A 22,870-nucleotide genomic window follows, 5' to 3' on the forward strand; every position below is an offset into this window, starting at 1 on the left:
CACAGGAAAGAAAGACTAAGAACATTTAATATAAGCTACCAATTAAAAAAAGAAAAAAACTAACTGGCTTTCAACACATTATCAAATCAGCACAATCAAATATCGGTGACCTCTAATTTGTATTTATTTATATAATGGCACATAAACCAGTTTTAATGTGGTATATGTGGAAAACATGTATTGAGTATTTTAAACTTGCATATAGCCTACCCTGTTTTACTGATAAGCAATGTTAAGGCCATGTTGAATGTGTGCCCCTGCCTGTTTAAGTAAGAGTCTGTGATACATGATTTATTTTGAGATTGTGTTGGTTTGTTTTGGTATGGGGTTACAGTATTTATTTGATTTGTTCAGGTCTTGAAAAAGGTCTTAAAGTCTTAAATTTGATTTTAAAAACTCTGCAGCAACCCTGTTACAACTAGGGCTGGTATCGCCTGGCACCTCACAATACGATTGAATTGAAAGTAACAGTGTGCCAACTTTGTGTGTACATGGTATGAATACACAAATAGTTTCATATAAATATCGATACATGGATCTAAAGTATCAATAGAATATCATGAGAAAACGTATTATGATATATAGATATTTGATTGTATCAACACATCCCTACTTACAATATTACAGCATTGACTCAACCAATGGCAGAAAGTGGGGAAGAAATTACACACCTCACTTTTAAGAAGACGGATTTGCATGTTACACAAATAACTTTCAAATGGCAAATTTTGAGCTGGAAACTTTGAACTGTGTTTCAATTAAATTCAAATCATTCAGGAAGTACACTGGGAAAAAAATCTGTTTTTCACAGCTGAGATTTTGCATTCCATTCAGATGAATGTAGCTCCCAAAAGTAGTAAACAATAGTATTTCAAAATAGCTCTAAAGTGCTTGCAGACTTTGAGCAGCGAAGATACACATCCACACACTTACGCCACCAAACCACTGTCAGGCCTTCCAAACCTACAGGGATGCTCCGTATTCCAGCAGTGTATTTGAAATCCACATAATGATAATCTGATAGGTCTTGAGCTCCATCTGCTCTCAATAGTCTTTTATTGTCCATAATGAGTGGAAATCTTTGTGTCAGCGTGCCCAGCTGTGCTTCTGTCCACAGCAGGATTGCAACGCTAACCTCACATTAGCCCTGGAAGCTCATCTTGCTCTCCCCAGGGTTCCTGCTGGGTGTCCAATGGCTCCAGCTCCTCTCCATCACTTACTGATCTACACCCCAAAAATTCCCATTAAATACTTCACGTTTACAAGTCGAATAATTAGACCGCAGTCACGTTTACTTGCGTCACCATACTCAATCTTGTGGAGTGACATTGGAACATTCTTGGTGGAAAATTTTTTTCATGGTGGCTCACCTGGTGAAAAGACCAGCTTACAGTAAACCAGCATGAACTTCTGTGGTGGTCCTAACTGACTTATGCTGGTTTTGGGCTGGTCTAGCTGGTAGACAAGCATGATCTTTCTGATGAAGCTGGTTGACCAAGGAAATCCTGCTGGTTCAGCTAGTTTAGAAGCCTGGTTGGGACACTTCCATACCTGGCTGCCATGCAAGGGACCAGCATCCAAAACACAACACATGCTGGTGAGCAACTATGCTGGTCTTTTCAGCAGCCAGGAAGAGTGTGTGTGTTAGTGGCTGACCTGAATGTATCCACCTCCGCTAAACTCCTCAGAAATCCAACCTTATATGGAGCCTATGGGAGTATATGTTTTTAAATTGCTTCCTTGTCAAAATGAATTTGTGCACATTCCATTGACATTCATGTTTGGTTAGATCCTCTTGAGGTCCTCTCAATTCACAATAAACAAGATGTAAGTCTGGAATAGTTGGCTGTTTGGCATGAGAGATGCACATTTTTCCCTCCAAAAAATTCCTCAGTGTGCCATAATTCAAGCTGTCATATCTCGCTCATGGAAAACTAATTCTTTCAGTCGCATTTAAAGCATCGATGTCAACGACATGATTATGAATTTCTCCTGTGATCTTTAGTGAGCCGAGATTGGATGATTTAAGTTCTTTCACATTTGTGGTAATATCCTTAAATAAGTGGCTTCCTCCAGAAGTGGCCTGACTGTGAAATAGGATTGTCGATGGCTCGTAAAACATATGAATGAGAATAACTGCCATGCTAATATTTCATATCATATATATTCTAATTGCTCTAGTGGTTTGTTGTGGTGAATTCACTAAAGCCTCTTTCTTTCTGTCTCTCTTTCCATCTCATTGTAGGTTCTACCGAGGAGACTACCACATTGACGTATGCATTAATGATTATTTGGACATATACTGTCCCCACTACATAGACACAGTCCCTGAGGAGAGGACAGAGCGCTACGTCCTCTACATGGTCAACTATGATGGTTACAGCTCTTGCGACCACACGTCCAAGGGTTTCAAACGCTGGGAGTGCAACCGGCCCCACTCGCCCAACGGGCCCCTTAAGTTCGCCGAGAAGTTTCAACTCTTCACGCCTTTCTCATTGGGTTTCGAATTTAGGCCAGGCAGGGAATACTACTATATCTGTGAGTATGAAGTTGACTATTTGTACTTGAGATCAACAAATATTATTGTTTATAAGGGGTAGTACACCCCAAAATGAATATTCTGTAACTCACCCTCATTTGTTTCAACTTAATATGACTTTCTTTCCTCTGTGAAATACAAGGGGAGATATTATGCAGAATGTTGATCTCAGTCACCATTTACTTCCATTGCATCTTTTTTCCATACAATGGAAGTGAATGGTGACTGAGGCTGTTATTCTGCTTAACATCTCCTTTTGTGTTTCATAAAGGGTGAAAAATGGTTTGGAACAACATAAAGGTGAGTAAATCATGACAGAATTTTCATTTTTGGGTGAATTATGCCTTTAAGTGTCTGATAACTAGCATGCAGTTGCAGTTATTGCAATTACCATATACTGTAAATGCAATTATTGTTTTATTTCTTAATTTTGACTCATAAATTAAATAAACATTAAACTACATAATTAAAAACATAATTTGCATTATGAAAATGTTTCAAGAGTTAATATTAGTATTTTGGATAATACATTTACACTGTTAAATCAAAATAGTTGAACTTAGATTTTTTAAGGCTATCGGTTTGCATGTTTTGCATGAGTAAAAATACTTATTTGGCTCAAGTAAAGTGAACTTAATTATTTAAGTACAGTTTACTAGTTACAAGTAAACTTAACTAATCTGTGATTTAAAGTATTGTTTTTATATAATTATTTAAAATTGAGTTGTAGCTCGTTTTATACAGTATAAGGGAAATTATGGACCCTTGGTTAGCCATGTGGCACATTGGATTCTCCTCAGTTCTTAAGTACTGCACATAAATCTGCACTTTTGTAAAGTACAATTGAGTAAAGAAGAATGACTTAAATTTAACAGGCTCCAAGTTCACCAAAGGAAACGCTAATCACCCTAATGATGTCTTCACACAAATCAAAAATATCCACCGGCTACAACAAAACAACAACAATAGTCATTTATTACATTTCTCTATAATTTCACTTGTCTTGACCAAACAAACCCATATCTTATAGGTGTTCCACACAGCCACAATTTAGTACTTGATAATTTTGAGTTAGTAGATCTCGAAGTTTAAAGAATGTATATATTTGAGTTAACCGTTTAATTAGGAACACTTGATTGTTTTCATTAATGACAACTTTAGGGTTTAGAGAGTAAAGGTAACTTAATTCAAACTAGTAAGAATAGTAAAAAATAAAGCTTAAGTTGAGTCAACTATTATTATATAGCTATTAGTATTGACAGTAAATGCAGTTGTTTTGCGATCTAAATGGTCTTTATTTTAATTATTTATTTTTCATCAGTTTTTTGCTGTGTGTAAATGTTGTGATTTAAATGCTACACGTATTATTGAAAATTAATGAACAGTGGTGTAATGGCTTTTCTGGATGCAATTTGTTTAGAGACCCAACAAATGGAGCTACTGTATTTATCATTAGATCTGATATTACGGAACCAGTTGCTATAAAAGGAGAAAAGTGGTAATATCGGTAAAAAAACAAAAAATTGTCCAGCTGTAATTTGGATAGCAGTAATTATGTTTTGCATTTTGTATCTAAAACCTAATACTGTGCTTGTTAAATAGATACGCAAGTTTGGTTTTTAGTATGTATGTGGAAAAGAAATGCACATTGCCTTGAAAAGGTTGTATTAGCGTCCTCACAGAGGGTAATGCAACCCAGACACTAAATTTAACGGTATACTTTTAGGACATATATCTGATTACGAGCATGGAGGAAAGGAAGTCATTGCCAAGTACAACTTTGTTTTTCAGGAGTCTTGGCAAACAGACTACAAGGAAAACATGAACCTCAGGGAAAAACATCATGACTCTCATGGTCTTCCTCTAAAGAGTCTTTGTTACAAACTCCTAGTCTCAGCTTTCGTTTGCTCGTGAGAGGGCTCTTAAAAACAAGCATCTAAACCCATGTTTTTACAACTGGAGTCAGATCCCTACAGGGTGGGAGTTGGAAGACAAAATAAGGCACAGGAGTGGTCCAACTGCTTGGAGTGCTAAGGGCTGAGATGGGTTCATTTATGCAGGCACACGAAGGAGATGTGGAGCGTTTGATTTAGCGGAATCTGACCTGATGATCTGACAGATCTCATGAGCGCATAAAACAATGGGCATGTTTTTAATGGGATGTGAAAAGGGGGATGGGGAGAATGAGGAAGAGGGAAAGTGGTAAAAAGAAGATATAAGTACATAGAAAGAACGAAAGAGAGATAGGAATGCACAGTAAATAGCATTTAGGGGTTAGATCTCAGCGGGTGATAAGAATGTTTTGCATGATGTGGGTGTCTATCATTGACATTGCAACATAGTAAAATTGACTTTTTTCTACGAAGTCCTGTGAGTAAGAATAACAGGTTGGGAAAAATCTTCACTGAGGTGATGGCGCTGTCAGGTACTATGAGAGATTTACATAGCACACAGGTCTCTTTCCTGTGTGAATCAGTTTCATGATTCATCCATTATGGTCTCTCTTTCAAGAGAAGAGGAAGTTTCTCCATTTATTATGTATATATACATATTATATTATGTACAATTACATTTTATTTTAAATTTTATTATTGCATTTTAAATGTTATAAATGTAAAAATAATTGCCTCTACATATATTTTTATGTATTTTTTTTAAATCAAGTCTTTATTAGTCTCTTTATTAGTAAGATGTCTTGCAGTCAGGATGTGGTAGACAGAATGTCTTTGTTAACTAGTGCGGTGGCTAATCATTTTGAGTGAAGGGTCGCACTGAGAGAGAGCAGAGGTTTGACACCCGCAGTCCCAGTGCTGTCAGTCAGCGAGGTCGACCCGCTCAGGAAGCGATCGGGGGGATCAGAGGGCCCGGCCCTACAGGTTAAAAGTGAACATGTTCTGATGACTGTAGTTGAATTCAGAATCCTGAACGGCTCAAAGCAGCATGTTTTTTCAATATGGCCGATGTGGAAGTCTGATCTTAATCTCAGAGGATAGAAATCCAATTTCAAGGGAGGGTTTTTAGTCCACCTCTCCCTCCTGTGTGAGCGGTGCTAACGGCAGTGCAGACTGTCTCATATGAGCCCACTTCAAAAGACCAGGACTGCTATTTGTAGTCTAGTCCCTCCATCTTCATAATACTGTAAGATAAACCAAAAACATTCCCACTATGCTTAAAGCACAGATCTAATGTGTTGCTTTGATAAGAATCCCATTCTTTGCAGTTTTCTTATAAGTGGCTTAGTCGGTACCTTAGCCAAAATTATTCGCTGCATTACAAAGCGCACACAAAGCATTCAAGAATGCGCGAGCAAAGAGATAGATTTGAGTATTATCTCAAAGAGGTAGCATCAATCTATATTTCCCTCATTTATTAGACTTCTCAGTTACAACACATCTGATTTCTTGACCCATAGCTGGAATAGTGGTGTCTGGGAGCTTTATTGCCCCTGGCTGCCTGCAGCTCAGGTGGATGGCTACACAGGGATCTGGTGTCAGCTGTGTGGGAAAGGAAACATAGATGAGCAGCACGGGTCATGACAGTGTAGTGTCTTTGAATGAGCATAGTTGGTGTAGAAGTCTAGTCTTAATGTCTGCCAATGAGAGGTAAGTTATGCACCGCATGCTGACAGCAATAGAATTGTGATGACTGACAGAACAAGAGTTGTCATAAGTCGCCAATGAAATCATTATAATATGATTGAGACTGTTAATTATTGTCTCTAACAATGAAAATCATTTTCTTTATTAGTATGTTCAAGTAAAAACATCTAAACGTCCTTCAGAATTGTTTGAGATAATAAGAATTGCTTTTAGAGAATATTTCTTGATTGACGTTTATTTTCTTACCCCATTGGCAAATTATTTTTCTTGTTTTAAGAATAACACTCACTAAATTTTCACTGATTTTTTGATTAACTAATATATATATATATATATATATATATATACAGGTGCATCTCAATAAATTAGAATGTCGTGGAAAAGTTCATTTATTTCAGTAATTCAACTCAAATTGTGAAACTCGTGTATTAAATAAATTCAATGCACACAGACTGAAGTAGTTTAAGTCTTTGGTTCTTTTAATTGTGATGATTTTGGCTCACATTTAACAAAAACCCACCAATTCACTATCTCAAAAAATTAGAATATGGTGACATGCCAATCAGCTAATCAACTCAAAACACCTGCAAAGGTTTCCTGAGCCTTCAAAATGGTCTCTCAGTTTGGTTCACTAGGCTACACAATCTGCTGATCTGACAGTTGTCCAGAAGACAATCATTGACACCCTTCACAAGGAGGGTAAGCCACAAACATTCATTGCCAAAGAAGCTGGCTGTTCACAGAGTGCTGTATCCAAGCATGTTAACAGAAAGTTGAGTGGAAGGGAAAAGTGTGGAAGAAAAAGATGCACAACCAACCATGAGAACCGCAGCCTTATGATTGTCAAGCAAAATCGATTCAAGAATTTGGGTGAACTTCACAAGGAATGGACTGAGGCTGGGGTCAAGGCATCAAGAGCCACCACACACAGACGTGTCAAGGAATTTGGCTACAGTTGTCGTATTCTTCTTGTTAAGCCACTCCTGAACCACAGACAACGTCAGAGGCGTCTTACCTGGGCTAAGGAGAAGAAGAACTGGACTGTTGACCAGCGGTCCAAAGTCCTCTTTTCAGATGAGAGCAAGTTTTGTATTTCATTTGGAAACCAAGGTCCTAGAGTCTGGAGGAAGGGTGGAGAAGCTCATAGCCCAAGTTGCTTGAAGTCCAGTGTTAAGTTTCCACAGTCTGTGATGATTTGGGGTGCAATGTCATCTGCTGGTGTTGGTCCATTGTGTTTTTTGAAAACCAAAGTCACTGCACCCGTTTACCAAGAAATTTTGGAGCACTTCATGCTTCCTTCTGCTGACCAGCTTTTTAAAGATGCTGATTTCATTTTCCAGCAGGATTTGGCACCTGCCCACACTGCCAAAAGCACCAAAAGTTGGTTAAATGACCATGGTGTTGGTGTGCTTGACTGGCCAGCAAACTCACCAGACCTGAACCCCATAGAGAATCTATGGGGTATTGTCAAGAGGAAAATGAGAAACAAGAGACCAAAAAATGCAGATGAGCTGAAGGCCACTGTCAAAGAAACCTGGGCTTCCATACCACCTCAGCAGTGCCACAAACTGATCACCTCCATGCCACGCTGAATTAAGGCAGTAATTAAAGCAAAAGGAGCCCCTACCAAGTATTGAGTACATATACAGTAAATGAACATACTTTCCAGAAGGCCAACAATTCACTAAAAATGTTTTTTTTATTGGTCTTATGATGTATTCTAATTTTTTGAGATAGTGAATTGGTGGGTTTTTGTTAAATGTGAGCCAAAATCATCACAATTAAAAGAACCAAAGACTTAAACTACTTCAGTCTGTGTGCATTGAATTCATTTAATACACGAGTTTCACAATTTGAGTTGAATTACTGAAATAAATGAACTTTTCCACGACATTCTAATTTATTGAGATGCACCTGTATATATATATATATATATATATATATATATATATATATATATCAGTATTTATATGTCGGAGTGGCTACTTGCACTACGTTTAAATGGCACCTGCCACACAGTGTGGCTATTTGCACTACAGTAGTCTAGTACAAACACACAAATTGAAGACAAACTGTGTCCCCAGTGTCGCTGCAGTGGTGTGGGGTGTAAGGACAGTATGGTTGTGTTTTTTTCATGCGGACGACCTGGGTTCAATTCTGCACTTTGTCCCACTTTTTCCCATTCTGTTTCCTGTCTTCACTCTCTATATTTCCTTTAAATTTGCCATGGTTTAACTATAGTAATATTGTAGTAATCATGTATTTTTATGGAAGCCATAGTTTTAATGCAATTAACCATGGTATCGGTACATAAATATGATGGTAATATAGTAATCATGTTTAAATTTGTGGTTACTATGATTTTACAACAAAATACCATGGTAATACTATGGTTACTCTAGTAAAGCCATGGCTAATTTTGTAAGGTAAGGCTAGGGTTAGGGTATACAGGCCTCTGCCTATATACAGTATATATTCCATAGAGTAAAAAAGTACACATAAGATACAGTATATTGTCCTAAAACAAGTCTTAGTATCTTTTGCAGTTTTGCTTCTCAAGTAAATTTATCTTGTTTTAAGGAGGTTTAGATATTATAACTGTAAATGAAGGCAAAAAATACTGATGAAGAAAGTACATTTATGTGATGTATATTAACAAATCTTTATTTTAAGAGATTTGAAATTAGAGCATAGTTTTTCTTGTTGGAAAGATTTCATGACATCATACATACCGTATACAGTTAATACATTTACACTCACTGAGCACTTTATTAGGAACAGCTGTACACCTTCTTATTCATGCGGTTATCTAATCAGCCAGTCGTGTGGCAGCAGTGCAGTGCATAAAATCACACAGATACGGGTCAGGAGCTTCAGTTAATGTGCACAGCAACCATCAGAATGGGAAAAAATTTGATCTCAGTGATTTTGACTGTTGGTGCCAGACAGGCTGGTTTGAGTATTTCTGTAACTGCTGATTTCCTGGGATTTTCACGCACAACAGTCTCTAGAGTGTACAGAGAATGATGGCAACAACAAAAAACATCCAGTGAGTGGCAGTTCTGTGGATGGAAATGCCTTGTTGATGACAGAGGTCACTGGAGAATGGCCAGACTGGTTTGAGTTGACAGAAAGGCTACTGTAACTCAGATAACCACTCTGTACAATTGTAGTGAGCAGCATAGCATCTCAGAATGCACAACACGTCGAACCTTGAGGCGGATGGTCTACAACAGCAGAAGACCACATCTGGCACTTTATTAGGACCATAGTGTTTCTAGTAAAGTGCTCAGTGAATGTACATACAATGCAACCTTTGCCAACACATTCTCAGCCTTTATATATTGTTGTTAGTATTCAATGCCGAGTGCAAGGTTTTGATGTGCAGCCGATTTCTGAAGTGATGTTTCCAGTCAACACTGGGATTCTGCTCCAAACTAGACCAGACTTGATAAATGAGACAAAAGCAATTTCATCTAAATCAAATTAAATATGCTTGCAGGACATGAAAAAGGGTTCATAAACCCCCATGTTTGTCAGTGTAGACAGCGTATAAGCACATTGATTTAACCCAACCTCTTCTTGCAGTCATGAGGTTGTACGGATGAGAGGGGAGACGGTGGGCAGATTAAGTGCAGCTGGAGACCCCACACAGCAGGAATCATTGGGGTCAAAGCTAGAAGGGCCATGCTGCATTATGATAAAGCCGGCTAGCTTAGGGATGAGCCAGCAGTTAATGAGGAAAAGAGTTATAATTCTTTTCTTCCTATATTATTCTTTAAGTCTCTTGTTTCTTTTTCATTTTTTTTACTGGCAACAGATAAAATCCTATTATAGCTTTTTCTTGACACTTGCATGTCAGTTTAAAGTCTTAAACAGATATATATTCCTTCAAGCCAATAGATATACAGTGGCACCATAGAGTATTTGGAGACTTTTGGGCATTTAAGTCACACTTAAAAATGTGTGAATGTCATTGCCTTAAATTCTAAATATCAAACCAAGTGTCATCTTTTCTGCTAGAAGTTTTTTTTTTTAGAAAACTTCACTATACTTAGCAATTACTTTTACCCAAGTGGTCAGCATCTCCCTTCATACAGTACATCATTTTAAATAAATGTATGAAGTCAGTTCCCATCTAGTTCACACAGGTGTCCAAGCAGAATAACCACAGGTGCAGTTCATCACATTATCTATGAACATTTTCCACCAAGTTCGACAACCAGAAAGTGTTGAAATATGTTTGAACAATATATCTATTGTTGTATCATTTTAAACCTATCAAATGTCACTTTTAAATGTTTTGCTTGAAAAGTGTGCTTGTGCTATATTTCTTTGAAAATTATTTTCTTTAAAAACAAACCCCACTAGGTTTAATATTTTATCATATAATGCAAAGATGTTTAAAAAAAATGTCTGTGTTTTGTAAGTGTTCAAATACTTTTTGGGGCCACTGTATATTCCTTCAGCAAGCCAGTATCACAGATTTGTGTGTGGAGGAGACTGTAAAGTTCAGTAGTTCAGGGTCTATTGTGAAATAGCCAATAGGCTGAACAGAAGTCATTTGTATCATCACAGCTGATTACAGAGCTTTTAGTGGCAGGTGTGGCTTTCGGCCTGTGATCTGTCATTTGCAGCTGTTGATGTTATTAGCCACCAGTACAGCTTTAAGTAGCAGGTGTTGATGTGTGTAGTGACCAATCAACGTCTAAGAGGCTTATGGAAAGGTCACGACCAGTAGACTTAGAAAAGCAGGATGATTTTGCACAAATTTGCTGTCCAGAAAAATATGTAAAACCTGTTAATGGTTTCTGTGCCCAAAACAGAGAGTTCAATATATATTAGCTGCCAGTAAACAAATTTAAAGGCGAAGACCAGTTCCTCATCCTACCACTAATGGCTAAAGACACGAGTATTTGATGTAAACATTAGTTTTACCTTTTTCCAACTGTCCTCCCAACCTACCCCTTTTTTTTTTTCTTTTTTTTTGTCCACTTGGAAAAAATTCACTGTAGAATACATATGCACATCAGTGAAAGCGGCGCCTCATCAGTTGAATTATTTAGAACATATTTTATTGGCTATATGGAAATTGCATTTTGTGCAAGCCGTGCTCATTACATCGAGGCTTTAAAGAAGGGGATTTTTTTAAGTGTAATGCATTGCACATTACTTAGTCACCTTTACGTCCAAAGTGATCTGTGTGAAAAATACCAAGCCTTTTCCTCCCCCTCACCCCTCGGTCCTCATTTGCATCGCCTCCTGACAGTGGCAGATTACATTACATACTGCACAAAGACAGGACAGTGGAGAGAGAGGCTGTCGATCAGAAAATAAGCTTTTTTTATGGAGAGGACAAATTGAGAAACATTGCTCATTGGTAAGATGACAGGGGAAACAGCATATTCAGTGTAGTGCTGCCCACGCCTTTCAGTGAGAACCGAAATGAATGCTGATGGTACATCCCGAAAAGGTTGGTGTGCCATTGGAATCATTTAAATTAGGCTTTTTGTGCTGTATGTAGACAGCCACAAATTGCTAAAGCAGGTAACATTTGAGGATATATTGATATACTGTGTTGCCAAAACATCGCCAACCCGCATCTCAGAATAGCAGTTACCATAAACTTTGTCAGTTCAAACCAGTCTGGCCATTCTCCGTTGACCTCTTTCATCAACAAGACATTTTCCTCCACAGAATTGCCGCTCACTGGATGTTTTTTGTTGTTGGCACCATTCTTTATACACTAGAGATTGCTGTGCGTGAAAATCCCAGGAGATCAGCAGTTACAGAAATACTCAAACCAGCCCATCTGGCACCAACAATCATGCCATGGCCCAAGTCACTGAGATCACATTTTCCCCCATTCTGATGGTTGATGTGAACATTAACTGAAGCTCCTGACCCGCATCTGCGTGATTTTATGCACTGCACTGCTGCCACACAATTTGCTGATTAGATAATCGCATGGATGATTGTTGGTGCCAGATGGGCTGGTTTGAGAATTTGTGTAACTGCTGATCTCCTGGGAATTTCACACACAACAGTCTCTAGAATTTACTCAGAATGATGCCAAAAACAAAAAACATCCAGGGAGCGGCAGTTCTGCAGATGGAAACACCTTGTTGATGAGAGAGGTCAACAGAGAATGGCCAAACTGGTTTGAACTGACAAAGTTTACGGTAACTCAGTACAATTATGGTGAGAAGAATAGCATCTCAGAATGCTATTCTGAGATGCGGGTTGGTGATGTTTTGGTGGCATGAAGGGGACCTACACAATATTAGGCAGGTGTTTTTAATGTTGTGGCTGATTGGTGTATATGTATGTGTTATATATATATATATATATATATATATATATATATATATATATATATATATATATATATATATAATATATTATATACTGTATATTATTATTTTACAGATTTTCATAGGTTTCTACCTTATCAGTTATTGGTTCTTTCATATCAAGTACACCGACAAATTCTAAAGAACAGCACCAAACAATGTCATTACATTACTGTGTGTTCAACAGGAAATGATGTTTAGAATTCAGAATTTTAGAATTTAGAATTACTTATTACAGAATTTTATTATTGAATGTATTGTTTGCATAAATTACTCAGCTACCTACATAACAGACATTCATTTTCAATTGAGAAACGTGTACATTTTAGGCATAATAGGGAGAGCCCAAAACCCAGTTGAAAATAATACATATTTTGTAATATAATTACATGAATAATAATAACAACTATTATTATTATTAATATTGGTGTTATTGTTAGTATTATTAATATAATAAAATTATTTAAATATCATTATTTATAATACAATATAATTATTATAATAATAATTATTAATATTCAAATAAATAACAATAATTATGAATTGATATTATTACTATTAATAATAATACTAACAATTATTATTGCTAATAATAATAATAATAATAATAGTAATATATTCAAATTAGTAATAAGTATTTAGAATATAATTATTACAAAAAGTATTATAATTTTTATTATTGTAGTATAATATTATTGTTATTGTCAAAAATCTGCATATCATTAATCGGACAAAAAATAATAATCTGTACTGTTCATAAAAACAATAGTGTCGATCTCTAATTCTGATGGCCTCGGGCCTCGTTTTGTTCATGTTGTTTTGTCACCTTTTTGGAAAGCTATAATTGTAATTTACAGCATGAGAGTGTTTTTTGGGTGGGGTGAACCGCCTAGTTCCTTATAAATCTAAGGCTAAATGAGATAACTCTGATTTATTAAACAATGTGCTGCACAGATCAGTTGGGCCCACTACTGACTATCTAAAAATGTTTCCACAGCATCTACAGTCAGTGAAAATGGAAGACGGAGCTGCCTGCGGCTGAAAGTTTTCGTCAGACCTTCGAGTAAGTTTTACAAGCCCCTCAGGAGTTTTCCTGGCATGGTTTCTGACAAAACGTAGGCTGCAATTGCATCGTACATCACTGCTGCGAAAGTGCAATGAGTTAAAGATGATGTCACAACCCTCACCCTGACAACACCCTGTTTTATGTTTCTCCTACAGACAACTGCGAAAAAAGTCACGACCGTGTCATCAAGATCAATGATGGGGACGTTAACTCGATAGAAAATAATAATGGTTCGTATGTCAAGGGCTCATCCCTATTCAAAACTATCAGTAATGTCTAGATGTTTCATGAGATTCCTTCGCACATCTCCATAATCCCTCACTAATCCCTCTTTCCTCCTCCATTTAGATGGAACGAGCCATGAATCTGCCGAGCCATCCCGAGGTGATGTCAACTCTGTTGGGCGTGTTGAGACTGTAGGGCCCTTGTTGGCTTCAGCGCTGGTTCTCTTGGCTTCCCTCTCATCTTTATAGCATCCTATATGTGTAACCACATATGAAGCATGACAGAGAAGGACTCATGAACGAGCACTTTTAACAAACATATGAGATTCTCTCTGGACTGAAAAGTAGTTCCTCACGCAAGAAGACACTACAAGTCTTTATAAATGTTTCTCATTCCTCATCTATACGACTGGATGGATTTCAATGAAAAATTTGAGGCCCCACCCCACCAAAACCCCCTCTTGTACACACAAAAAACCCACACGCACACAAAAATAGGTTTGTGTCCTCTGAATGCTCCTATGTAATGTCGGAGAGGGCCTTGAAATTGAGGGCAGAGAAAGAAAAATGACTTTTCACAAAGACTGCTTTCAGTGTTACCGTCCAGAAAAGCGAAGTCTTATAACAGAGCAACCAAGGGATTTGTCAATAAGAGGACTCAATTTATCTAAGGGATATAACTACTTTGTCACTATGGACTCAACTGCTGACTCTTCTAGAAATCAAGTACACTACAATTGTTGCCTGATAGCATCCCTACTAAAAACGGGGGAGCAGGGAGCTTTTTAATATCTAAACCAGAGGGGTCCGTGTGGACTCTTGCTCAGGTGAACGGTGACAATTTTTGAAGAGTTTTCGTAGATAAAAAAAAAAAAAAAAAAAAAAAAAAGATAAGCACTCGTTTTGTACATTGTGTACAGGTATGGGACTGAAAGGCGGATGTTGTGTTCTTGAAGTAAACTGCTCAATTTAAGTGTAGCTGCCAAAATGGATGTTTTGTTTGAGAGTATGGAGTCTCACTGATCAATCGTTTGAGTGAATATACTAATTTTTTTGGTGACTCATCTTTTTCTTATTTATTGTTCAGTCTTTGTGCTCTTGACACATTGTTGTGCTAGTCATCTGCTGGGATTCATGAAAAAAGGAACACAAAATGCCTACCTGTAGCAGGACTTCAGTTAACTTATCTCTTTAAGATTAATTTTACATTGCAACATTACAGTATAACTTCTGATTTTGGGCTAATATTTTAGTGAATCAAGTCAATCTTTGAAATGACATCAGGGAAAAACAATCTTAGACCGTTACCATTAGCTATCCATATCATTACCATCAGGGGCCATTGTCACACTTCACAGTGATGGTAGGGGCCCCCCTAAAGGGGTCCATTGTCATGGGGGTAGGGAGGAAGAGGGGGAAATGTTTTGCATTGTAAATGTTTACTGACTTTTTACCCTTGAGTAATCAAAATAATTAGCATTAACATTTTAATTGTGTCTACAATGAGCCAGCAGTATTGTTAATTTACACATTATGTTTAATTTTTGCAAGCATGAAAAGTAATTAAATTATTTCCTCATATCCTGAAAACACAATTCTCACGTGGACTTTCTTTGAGCAAAATGCATTTCAACCATGTCATTTTTTGTTTGTTTTTGTTTTTATTTATTTTTTAATCCGGAATTGTGTAAACTAAAAGCTGATCTGGGAACTACTAAAACAGTAGCAGAACGCTGACAGAACGTTGCATCCACACTGGTGGCAGCTGACACCCTGATGTGATTTAATAGGCTCTTTGATGTTGTCCAAAGTGCTTGGCACGCAGACCACATACTGCGAGGCCTCATGTAGGTTATTTCTGGAATTAAAAAATCGACTGTAGCACGGGAGGAGCGCGGTGTCCAATTCTGCCACGGGCTAGCGTTACTCTCCTGAACTTGGCTCGAGATGGGGAAAGATGAGATCTCCTGCTGGGATCAATAGTAATGGGCTTTACAGACACAAAAACAGTAAATATTTGCCTGTACTGTACTGTTTGGTTGAATGGTTTTCATGCACTGCAAGGGTCATTGGTTGCAGTAGGTTTTCCATTCACATCTATATATTGATGAAAACTGTCTCCACTGGAAAAGTCATAAATCACATAACGAAAGCATTTGTTACAATATGTGGCTTTGGCTGCATTTTGCTCACACAGACTAGCTATTTGGATTCTTTTTAAACCGGTGACACAGGAGCACATGGGTCTTAAGGATGCTATGTATCCATAAGTTGTCGAGCAAACCATATTGTGTAGAGATTAAGAGAATGAAGAGATAAATGAGATATTAAGAAATAATGTAGTCAATGAACCATGAAATCAAATACACGTTTTTTCTCTGTTAATACTCTGCAAGCATTTTTTTTCTTTCTTTCTTTTTTTTTTTTTTTTGAGTAACAATCAAATGTTTAAATGTTTGTTAAAACTATAGGGAGGGTGTGCTGTTACTTCCTGAAAAGCACCACTGTACTATTATTACTTAAATACAATTTTTAAAACCCCATTTGTGTGTTTTTACCTCCTATGAAGCATTTTAAAGCTCCAAATGCTCTGTTGTTGCAACCAGAAGAAATGTTGATGTCCATTTACTGTCACAGGTACAAACCTTGGAGGACAAATTAATCGACTTCATTCAGGAAACAGTATTTTTGTAAAATGACTGCCATGTATTTTCTTGTCCAAATTCTGTTCGTTTCAAAGTGGTACCACAATTTCCATTGGTTCTTTTTCGTATGAAGAATTTTAAGTCAAAGGAATGACAACGAAATGCCAACATATTTCATTCAGCTCTTGTCTTATTGGGTTTTTCATCATAAGGCAATTGTGTTCCTACATTTTCTCATCTAATCTTTTTGTCCCAGAAAAATTGAATCAGTGTTAATTCATAGCACACCTGCTGTGTCATACAGTTGTGAAGACTGTGATGTCAAAATCACAATTTTCTTTAGCTTATTGGCTGTGTTGCCTGAATATTAGATATTTGCTGTGACGTCTCTGACAGTACAGTGCTGACTTGCATTATAATATGACACATTTTTATATCTTCAAATACCATTGTTTGTAAATACACTTGCTGGAGCAGCTTGAATAAATTACAAAATGAGTAAATAAATTTGTCATTGTTATAAGCACTTTCTCTCTCTCTCTTTTTTCAAACAGACACTCACTGAGCACTTTATTACAAACACTATGGTCCAAATAATTTGCCCAATGTGGTCTTCTGCTGTTGTAGCCCATCCACCTCAAGGTTCGACGTGTTGTGCATTCTGAGATGATATTCTGCTCACTACAATTGTACAGAGTGGTTACCACATATACACACACACACACACACATACATATACACCAATCAGCCACAACATTAAAACCACCTGCCTAATATTGTGTAGGTCCCCCTCATGTCACCAAAACATTGCCAACCCGCATCTCAGAATAGCATTCTGAGATGCTATTCTTCTCACCATAATTGTACAGAGTTACAGTAGCCTTTCTGTCAGCTCAAACCAGTCTGGCCATTCTCCATTGAACTCTCTCATCAACAAGGCGTTTCTGTCTGCAGAACTGCCGCTCACTGGATGTTTTTTGTTTTTGGCACCATTCTGAGTAAACTCTAGAGACTGTTGTGCGTAAAATTCCCAGGAGATCAGCAGTTACAGAAATACTCAAACCAGCCCATCTGGCACCAACAATCATGCCACGGTCGAAATCACTGAGATCACATTTTTTTTCCCCATTCTGATGGTTGATGTGAACATTAACTGAAGCTCCTGGCCCACATCTGCATGATTTTATGCATTACACTGCTGCCACATGATTGGCTGATTAGATAATCTCATGAATAAGTAGGTGTACAGGTCTTCCTAATAAAGTGCTAAGTGAATGTGTTTTTTTATCAGTACTTGTTAATTTTTAAAATTATTTCAAAATTATGTCGATAAAAAAGGTAGCTTTATTTTTCAATTTAATGTAGATTTTTTTTTTAATGAAAATTGTCCTAACAATTTTAGTGAAAAGATAAAATTGATTAATTCAAAGGTGTTTTAAGTGAAAATAAACGTAAGATATATTAGATTAAAATAGATATTTCCTCAGTTTTCCCATGACAGTGTGCAAATATAGTAGTCTTGCAAATTTTATCACTTTATCTTATCTCAAAGTTGTATGATTTGAAAAGGCCTTCCAATGCTTATTTTTGGGTGAACTATTCCTTTAATCATTATAAAACTCAGCATTATGCCAGATTTCCAATACGATCAATTGGGCACGTGCCCAGGGGCACCACATTACTCAATTATATATATATATATATATATATATATATATATATATATATATATATATATATATATGTGTGTGTGTGTGTGTGTGTGTGTGTGGGTATTTGTTTATATATGTGTGTGTGTGTGTGTGTGTGGGTATTTGTTTATATATGTGTGTGTGTGTGGGTATTTGTTTATATATGTATATAATGTGTACATATATATATATATATATATATATATATATATATATATATATATATACAGGCTTGGGGAGTAACGGAATACATGTAACAGGATTACGTATTTAAAATACAAAATATAAGTAACTGTATTCCACTACAGTTACAGTTTAAATCATTGGTATTTAGAATACAGTTACATTCAAAAAGAATTAATTTGCATTTTATTGTCATTTGTTTCATTTAATATTTAGTCCTTTCAGATGGAAAACATTTATACATATAAATTATGTGATCCAAAGTGCATTTGAACAGCAGTGAAACACTTTCTTATGATGTGTTACATTCATATGAGCAGACAGAGAAGTAAGTTTGAAGTAAGTTTGGAGCAGAAGAAATAGAAATAAACCTTGTGTAAATTGTCAGCTTTATGCTAAGCTAAAATGCTATTTCTAGCCATTTTACATTCACATGTTACAAGGCACGATCATATGTTATTATCAAGAAAATTCACATTGGATCATAATTTCTTTTTTTCTAGTAAGACCTTTGATATTAGGGCAAAAACCATATTCCTGATAATATTTTTTTCATTGTTTTCCTGTAAAAATATCTAAAAATCCTTAAAACAAGATCAATTTGATTTATCCTGTTTTAGAAACAACACTGCATAAGATATTTAGGTTTTTCAGAGAATGTATTTTTAACATGTGTATTTTGTCTTACTGTACTGGCAGAGTTTTTATAGTCAAAACAAGTGAAAAAATCTACCAGTGCTGAAGAAGTAATCCAAAGTATTTAGAATGCGTTACTGACCTTGAGTAATCTAACGGAATACGTTACAAATTACATTTTTCAGCATGTATTCTGTAATCTGTAGTGGAATACATTTCAAAAGTAACCCTCCCAACCCTCCCAACCCTGTATACACACACACACACACACACACTACTGGTCAAAAGTTTTGAAACACTCATTCTTTATTATAATCTTTTTTTTTTTTTTTTTTCATATTTTAAAATAATAGTGAAGTCATCAAAACTAAGGAATAACATAAATGGAACTATGGGAATTAGGTTGTGACTACAAAAATCCAAAATAAATCAAAACTGTGTTATATTTTAGCATCTTCAAAGTAGTCACCCTTTGCCTAGACACGTACTCTTGACATTTTCACAACCAACTTCTTGAGGTATCACCCTGGGATGCTTTTGAAGGAGTTCCCATCTAAGTTGGGCACTTATCGGCTGCTTTTCTTTATTATTTGGTCCAAGTCATCCATTTCAAAAACTTTTATTTTTTAATTAAATTTTATTTTTATAATGAAATAAATTCATATGATGGCACAATTATATTTTTGTCTACAAAAGTAATTTCAAACATTTAAGCATACACCTTTAGATCAAAAGATTTTTAAGATCATGAGAAACATTTCAGTCAAGTGTTTTGAAACTTTTGATCGGTAGTGTACATATATATATATATATATATATCCCAAATCTGAATAAGTTGGGACAGTACAACAAATGCTAATAAAAACAAAAAGGAGTGATTTGTAAATTCTATTCACCCTTTGCTAAACTGAAAGCACTACATCTACACATTATATAATGTTTTTCCTTGTGAATTGTTTTTGAAAATGTACAGTAATTTCAGATCAGATGATTGCAACACGCTGTGTGTGTATATTATTCTTCTTATTATTATTTCCTTCCATATGTTCAAATCATGACCAATCAAATTTGTTTTAGATTACTGGATGATAATATATATATAATTTTATAGCTATTGCTGGGGCAAATTTCCAGCCTCATGTATGAATCCCTTTAATTATGAGATTTTTTAAATTACTTTCAGGTGCATTTGCACAGTTTATATATATATATATATATATATATATATATATATATATATATATATATATATATATATTATACATAAATACATATACATACACACACAGACATATAGAGTAGTTACATATATAAATAAATATATATCCCCAATTCTGAATAAGTTGGGACAGTACGACAAATGCTAATAAAAACAAAAAGGAGTGATTTGTAAATTCTTTTCACCCTTTGCTATATTGAAAGCACTACAACTACACATTATATAATGTTTTTCCTTGTGAATTGTTTTTTGAAAATGTACAGTAATTTCAGATCAGATGATTACAACATTGCAAGTGTGTGTGTGTATATATTATTATTATTATTATTATTATTTCCCTTCGTATGTTCAAATCATGACCAGTCAAAAAAAGTTGAGATTACTGGATGATAATATATATATATATATATATATATATAAAATTTTATAGCCATTGCTGGGGCAAATTTCCAGCCTCAGGTAGGAATCCCTTTAATTATCAGATTTTTAAAATTACTTTCAGGTGCATGTATTTCTCCAGAGACACAAAAAAGGACTACATGGATGATTCGGCTTATTTAGCCATTAAGCGCCCCCTTAAGGAATAAAACTTTATGTCTTATAGGAAAAACGTTTTGGCTGAGAACGATTGCCATTTCAGTCTGTTTCTGACAAAAAGTTTTGACTTTAAAAACTTGGAATATAGCGCATACGTCATGTAGACTACTTCTGTGTTCCAAGGAAGATAACATTATAGGAGTTTGGAATTACATGAACATGAGTAAATCATGTTTTTGTCTGAGCCATCCCTCTTCGTGTTGTTGTGCGGTGCACTTTGTGTACATCTCATCCTGGAACAGATGGTTACTGTTTTATCTGTAACAGGTGGATTCACTAGTTCTAAACTTTATCAGAGCAGGCTGATGAGTGATGCCTTTTCGTTTGTGTATCCTTCCTGGTTGCGGTCACTATCTCTCCACTTCTGACAGCCACGAGCGCTGTATCTCGTGTTTGGGTGCTTCCCACGCAGAGATATCGTTCGTGGATGGTTCATGTCCTCATTGCGAGAACATGACCATGGCTATGATGTGGTCGCAGCTTTCTTTCATCAGAAAGAAAGCCACCCCAGCGGCTCCCCATCTCGGTCCTTCTACCTATGGGTATGAGGCTGAGTCGGTTAGCACTGGGGGCGATTTGGGGACTTCAATGGGAGCTTCTCCGCTGGGTAACCCCCCACGGACCTCCCATTCCCCTGCATGCTCATATGCCCCGGCCGGGTTCTGGGATGAGACCGCGGGCCCATCTCAGGGCGGGTTTGCGGCCTAATTCGGTCCCGGCGTGGAGCCGCCCGCAGGAAACAGACGCCACCCGTCTCACGGCCGGCCACCAAGAACCCGAGGAAGATCTGGAGTCGATTCGGTCAAGCACAGGTGGACCTGTTCGCTTTGCGGGAATCCTCCCACAGCCCACTCTGGTATTCTCTGACCGAGGCTCCCCTCGGCACAGACGTGTTGGCACACAGCTGGCCCCTGGGCTGCGCAAGTATGCGTTTCCCCCTGTGAGCCTACTTGCACATACGTTGTGCAAGGTCAGGGAGGACGAGGAGCAGGTCATCCTAGTGGCACCTTATTGGCCCACCTGGACTTGGTTCTCGGACCTTTGTCTGCTTTGGGGGACAGCGGAAAGGAAGTGCTGTCTCCAAGCAGAAGATCTCCCACTGGGTCATTGACGCCATCGCTATGGCATATCACGCCCAGGAGGTGCCCCCCCCCCCGTGGGTCTGCGCGCCCACTCTACCTGGGGTGTAGCGGCCTCCTGGGCTCTGACCAACGGTGCCTCTCTAGCAGACATTTGTAGAGCAGCGGGCTGGGCAACACCTAACACCTTTGCGAGGTTCTACAACCTCCGGGTTGAGCTGGTTTTGGGATAGCTGGCCGGGTGTACCGCTTGTGCATAGCACTTTTCCCCTCCCTTGAGGTGAAGACTTGCGCTCTTTCTCCCAGTCCCATTCACAAAAGTGTGGACCCTGGATGTCCTTCCTCCTTAGCCCTGTGGCTGCCAAGTTTTCAGATAAACTCGCCGCCGGCCCAGTATGTGTGCTAAGTAAGCCCTGTACTGGGGTAGGTGCTCCACATGCGCTGGTTACTCCATTGGTAACCCCATGTGATGTATTTTCCGCAAAGTGGTTTCCCCGTTGGTAAACCGCATCTTCCTTGGGCAGACGCCCTTCTGCCCCGGGTCACCGTGTCTGTAGGACCCTTCCACATGACGTGCTTCCGACTAGACTCGGTAAGACCATGTGACATATTTCCACTTGAAAGCCCCCCCCCCCCGGGTGGGGTGTGGTCTCCATGGTGTCCTCCTCTTTGGAGGGACACCCTCCGACATGGACCTTATATGGCCCCCAGCTGAACAATTTCGTTCCTTTTGGTGAGAAAAAAAAGAGAAAAGGCCACGGCTGGGCCGGCCGGTCCTCATTTTTTTGTGCAGTCGAACTGTCCCTGAGGTGCAGGGGACCGTTTGATGCCCACAAGAGCATTGGGGGAGGTTACGTGATGGCCGGGTGCACTGGCTACGAGGCACACAGAGGTCTGCCCGTCTCACCCCACTAGTCCACGTAACACAGTTCAGTAGACATGGCGTTTTGTATAGGGACCCCTAGTGTCACTTCATCGACACCGCCGAGTGAGTGACAGAAGGGGAACGTCTTGGTTACTGTTGTAACCTCCATTCCCT

At 37.7% G+C, this 22,870-nt stretch overlaps 1 protein-coding gene across 1 annotated transcript in view; it reads left to right on the forward strand.

Annotated features, from left to right (window-relative positions):
* The window catches only part of LOC127429220 (ephrin-A5-like), a 69,302-nt gene extending 52,373 nt beyond the window's left edge, over positions 1-16,929 (forward strand). Inside the window, exons 2-5 of the mRNA XM_051678108.1 lie at positions 2,246-2,538; positions 13,489-13,554; positions 13,713-13,787; positions 13,906-16,929. Coding sequence (XP_051534068.1) covers positions 2,246-2,538; positions 13,489-13,554; positions 13,713-13,787; positions 13,906-14,030 — 559 coding nt within the window. The 3' untranslated portion in view covers positions 14,031-16,929. The remainder of the gene's footprint in view (positions 1-2,245; positions 2,539-13,488; positions 13,555-13,712; positions 13,788-13,905) is intronic.
* The last annotated feature ends 5,941 nt before the right edge of the window (positions 16,930-22,870 follow it).

The sequence above is a fragment of the Myxocyprinus asiaticus genome, chromosome 38 (assembly GCF_019703515.2).
Source record: "Myxocyprinus asiaticus isolate MX2 ecotype Aquarium Trade chromosome 38, UBuf_Myxa_2, whole genome shotgun sequence".
NCBI classification, from domain to species: domain Eukaryota; kingdom Metazoa; phylum Chordata; class Actinopteri; order Cypriniformes; family Catostomidae; genus Myxocyprinus; species Myxocyprinus asiaticus.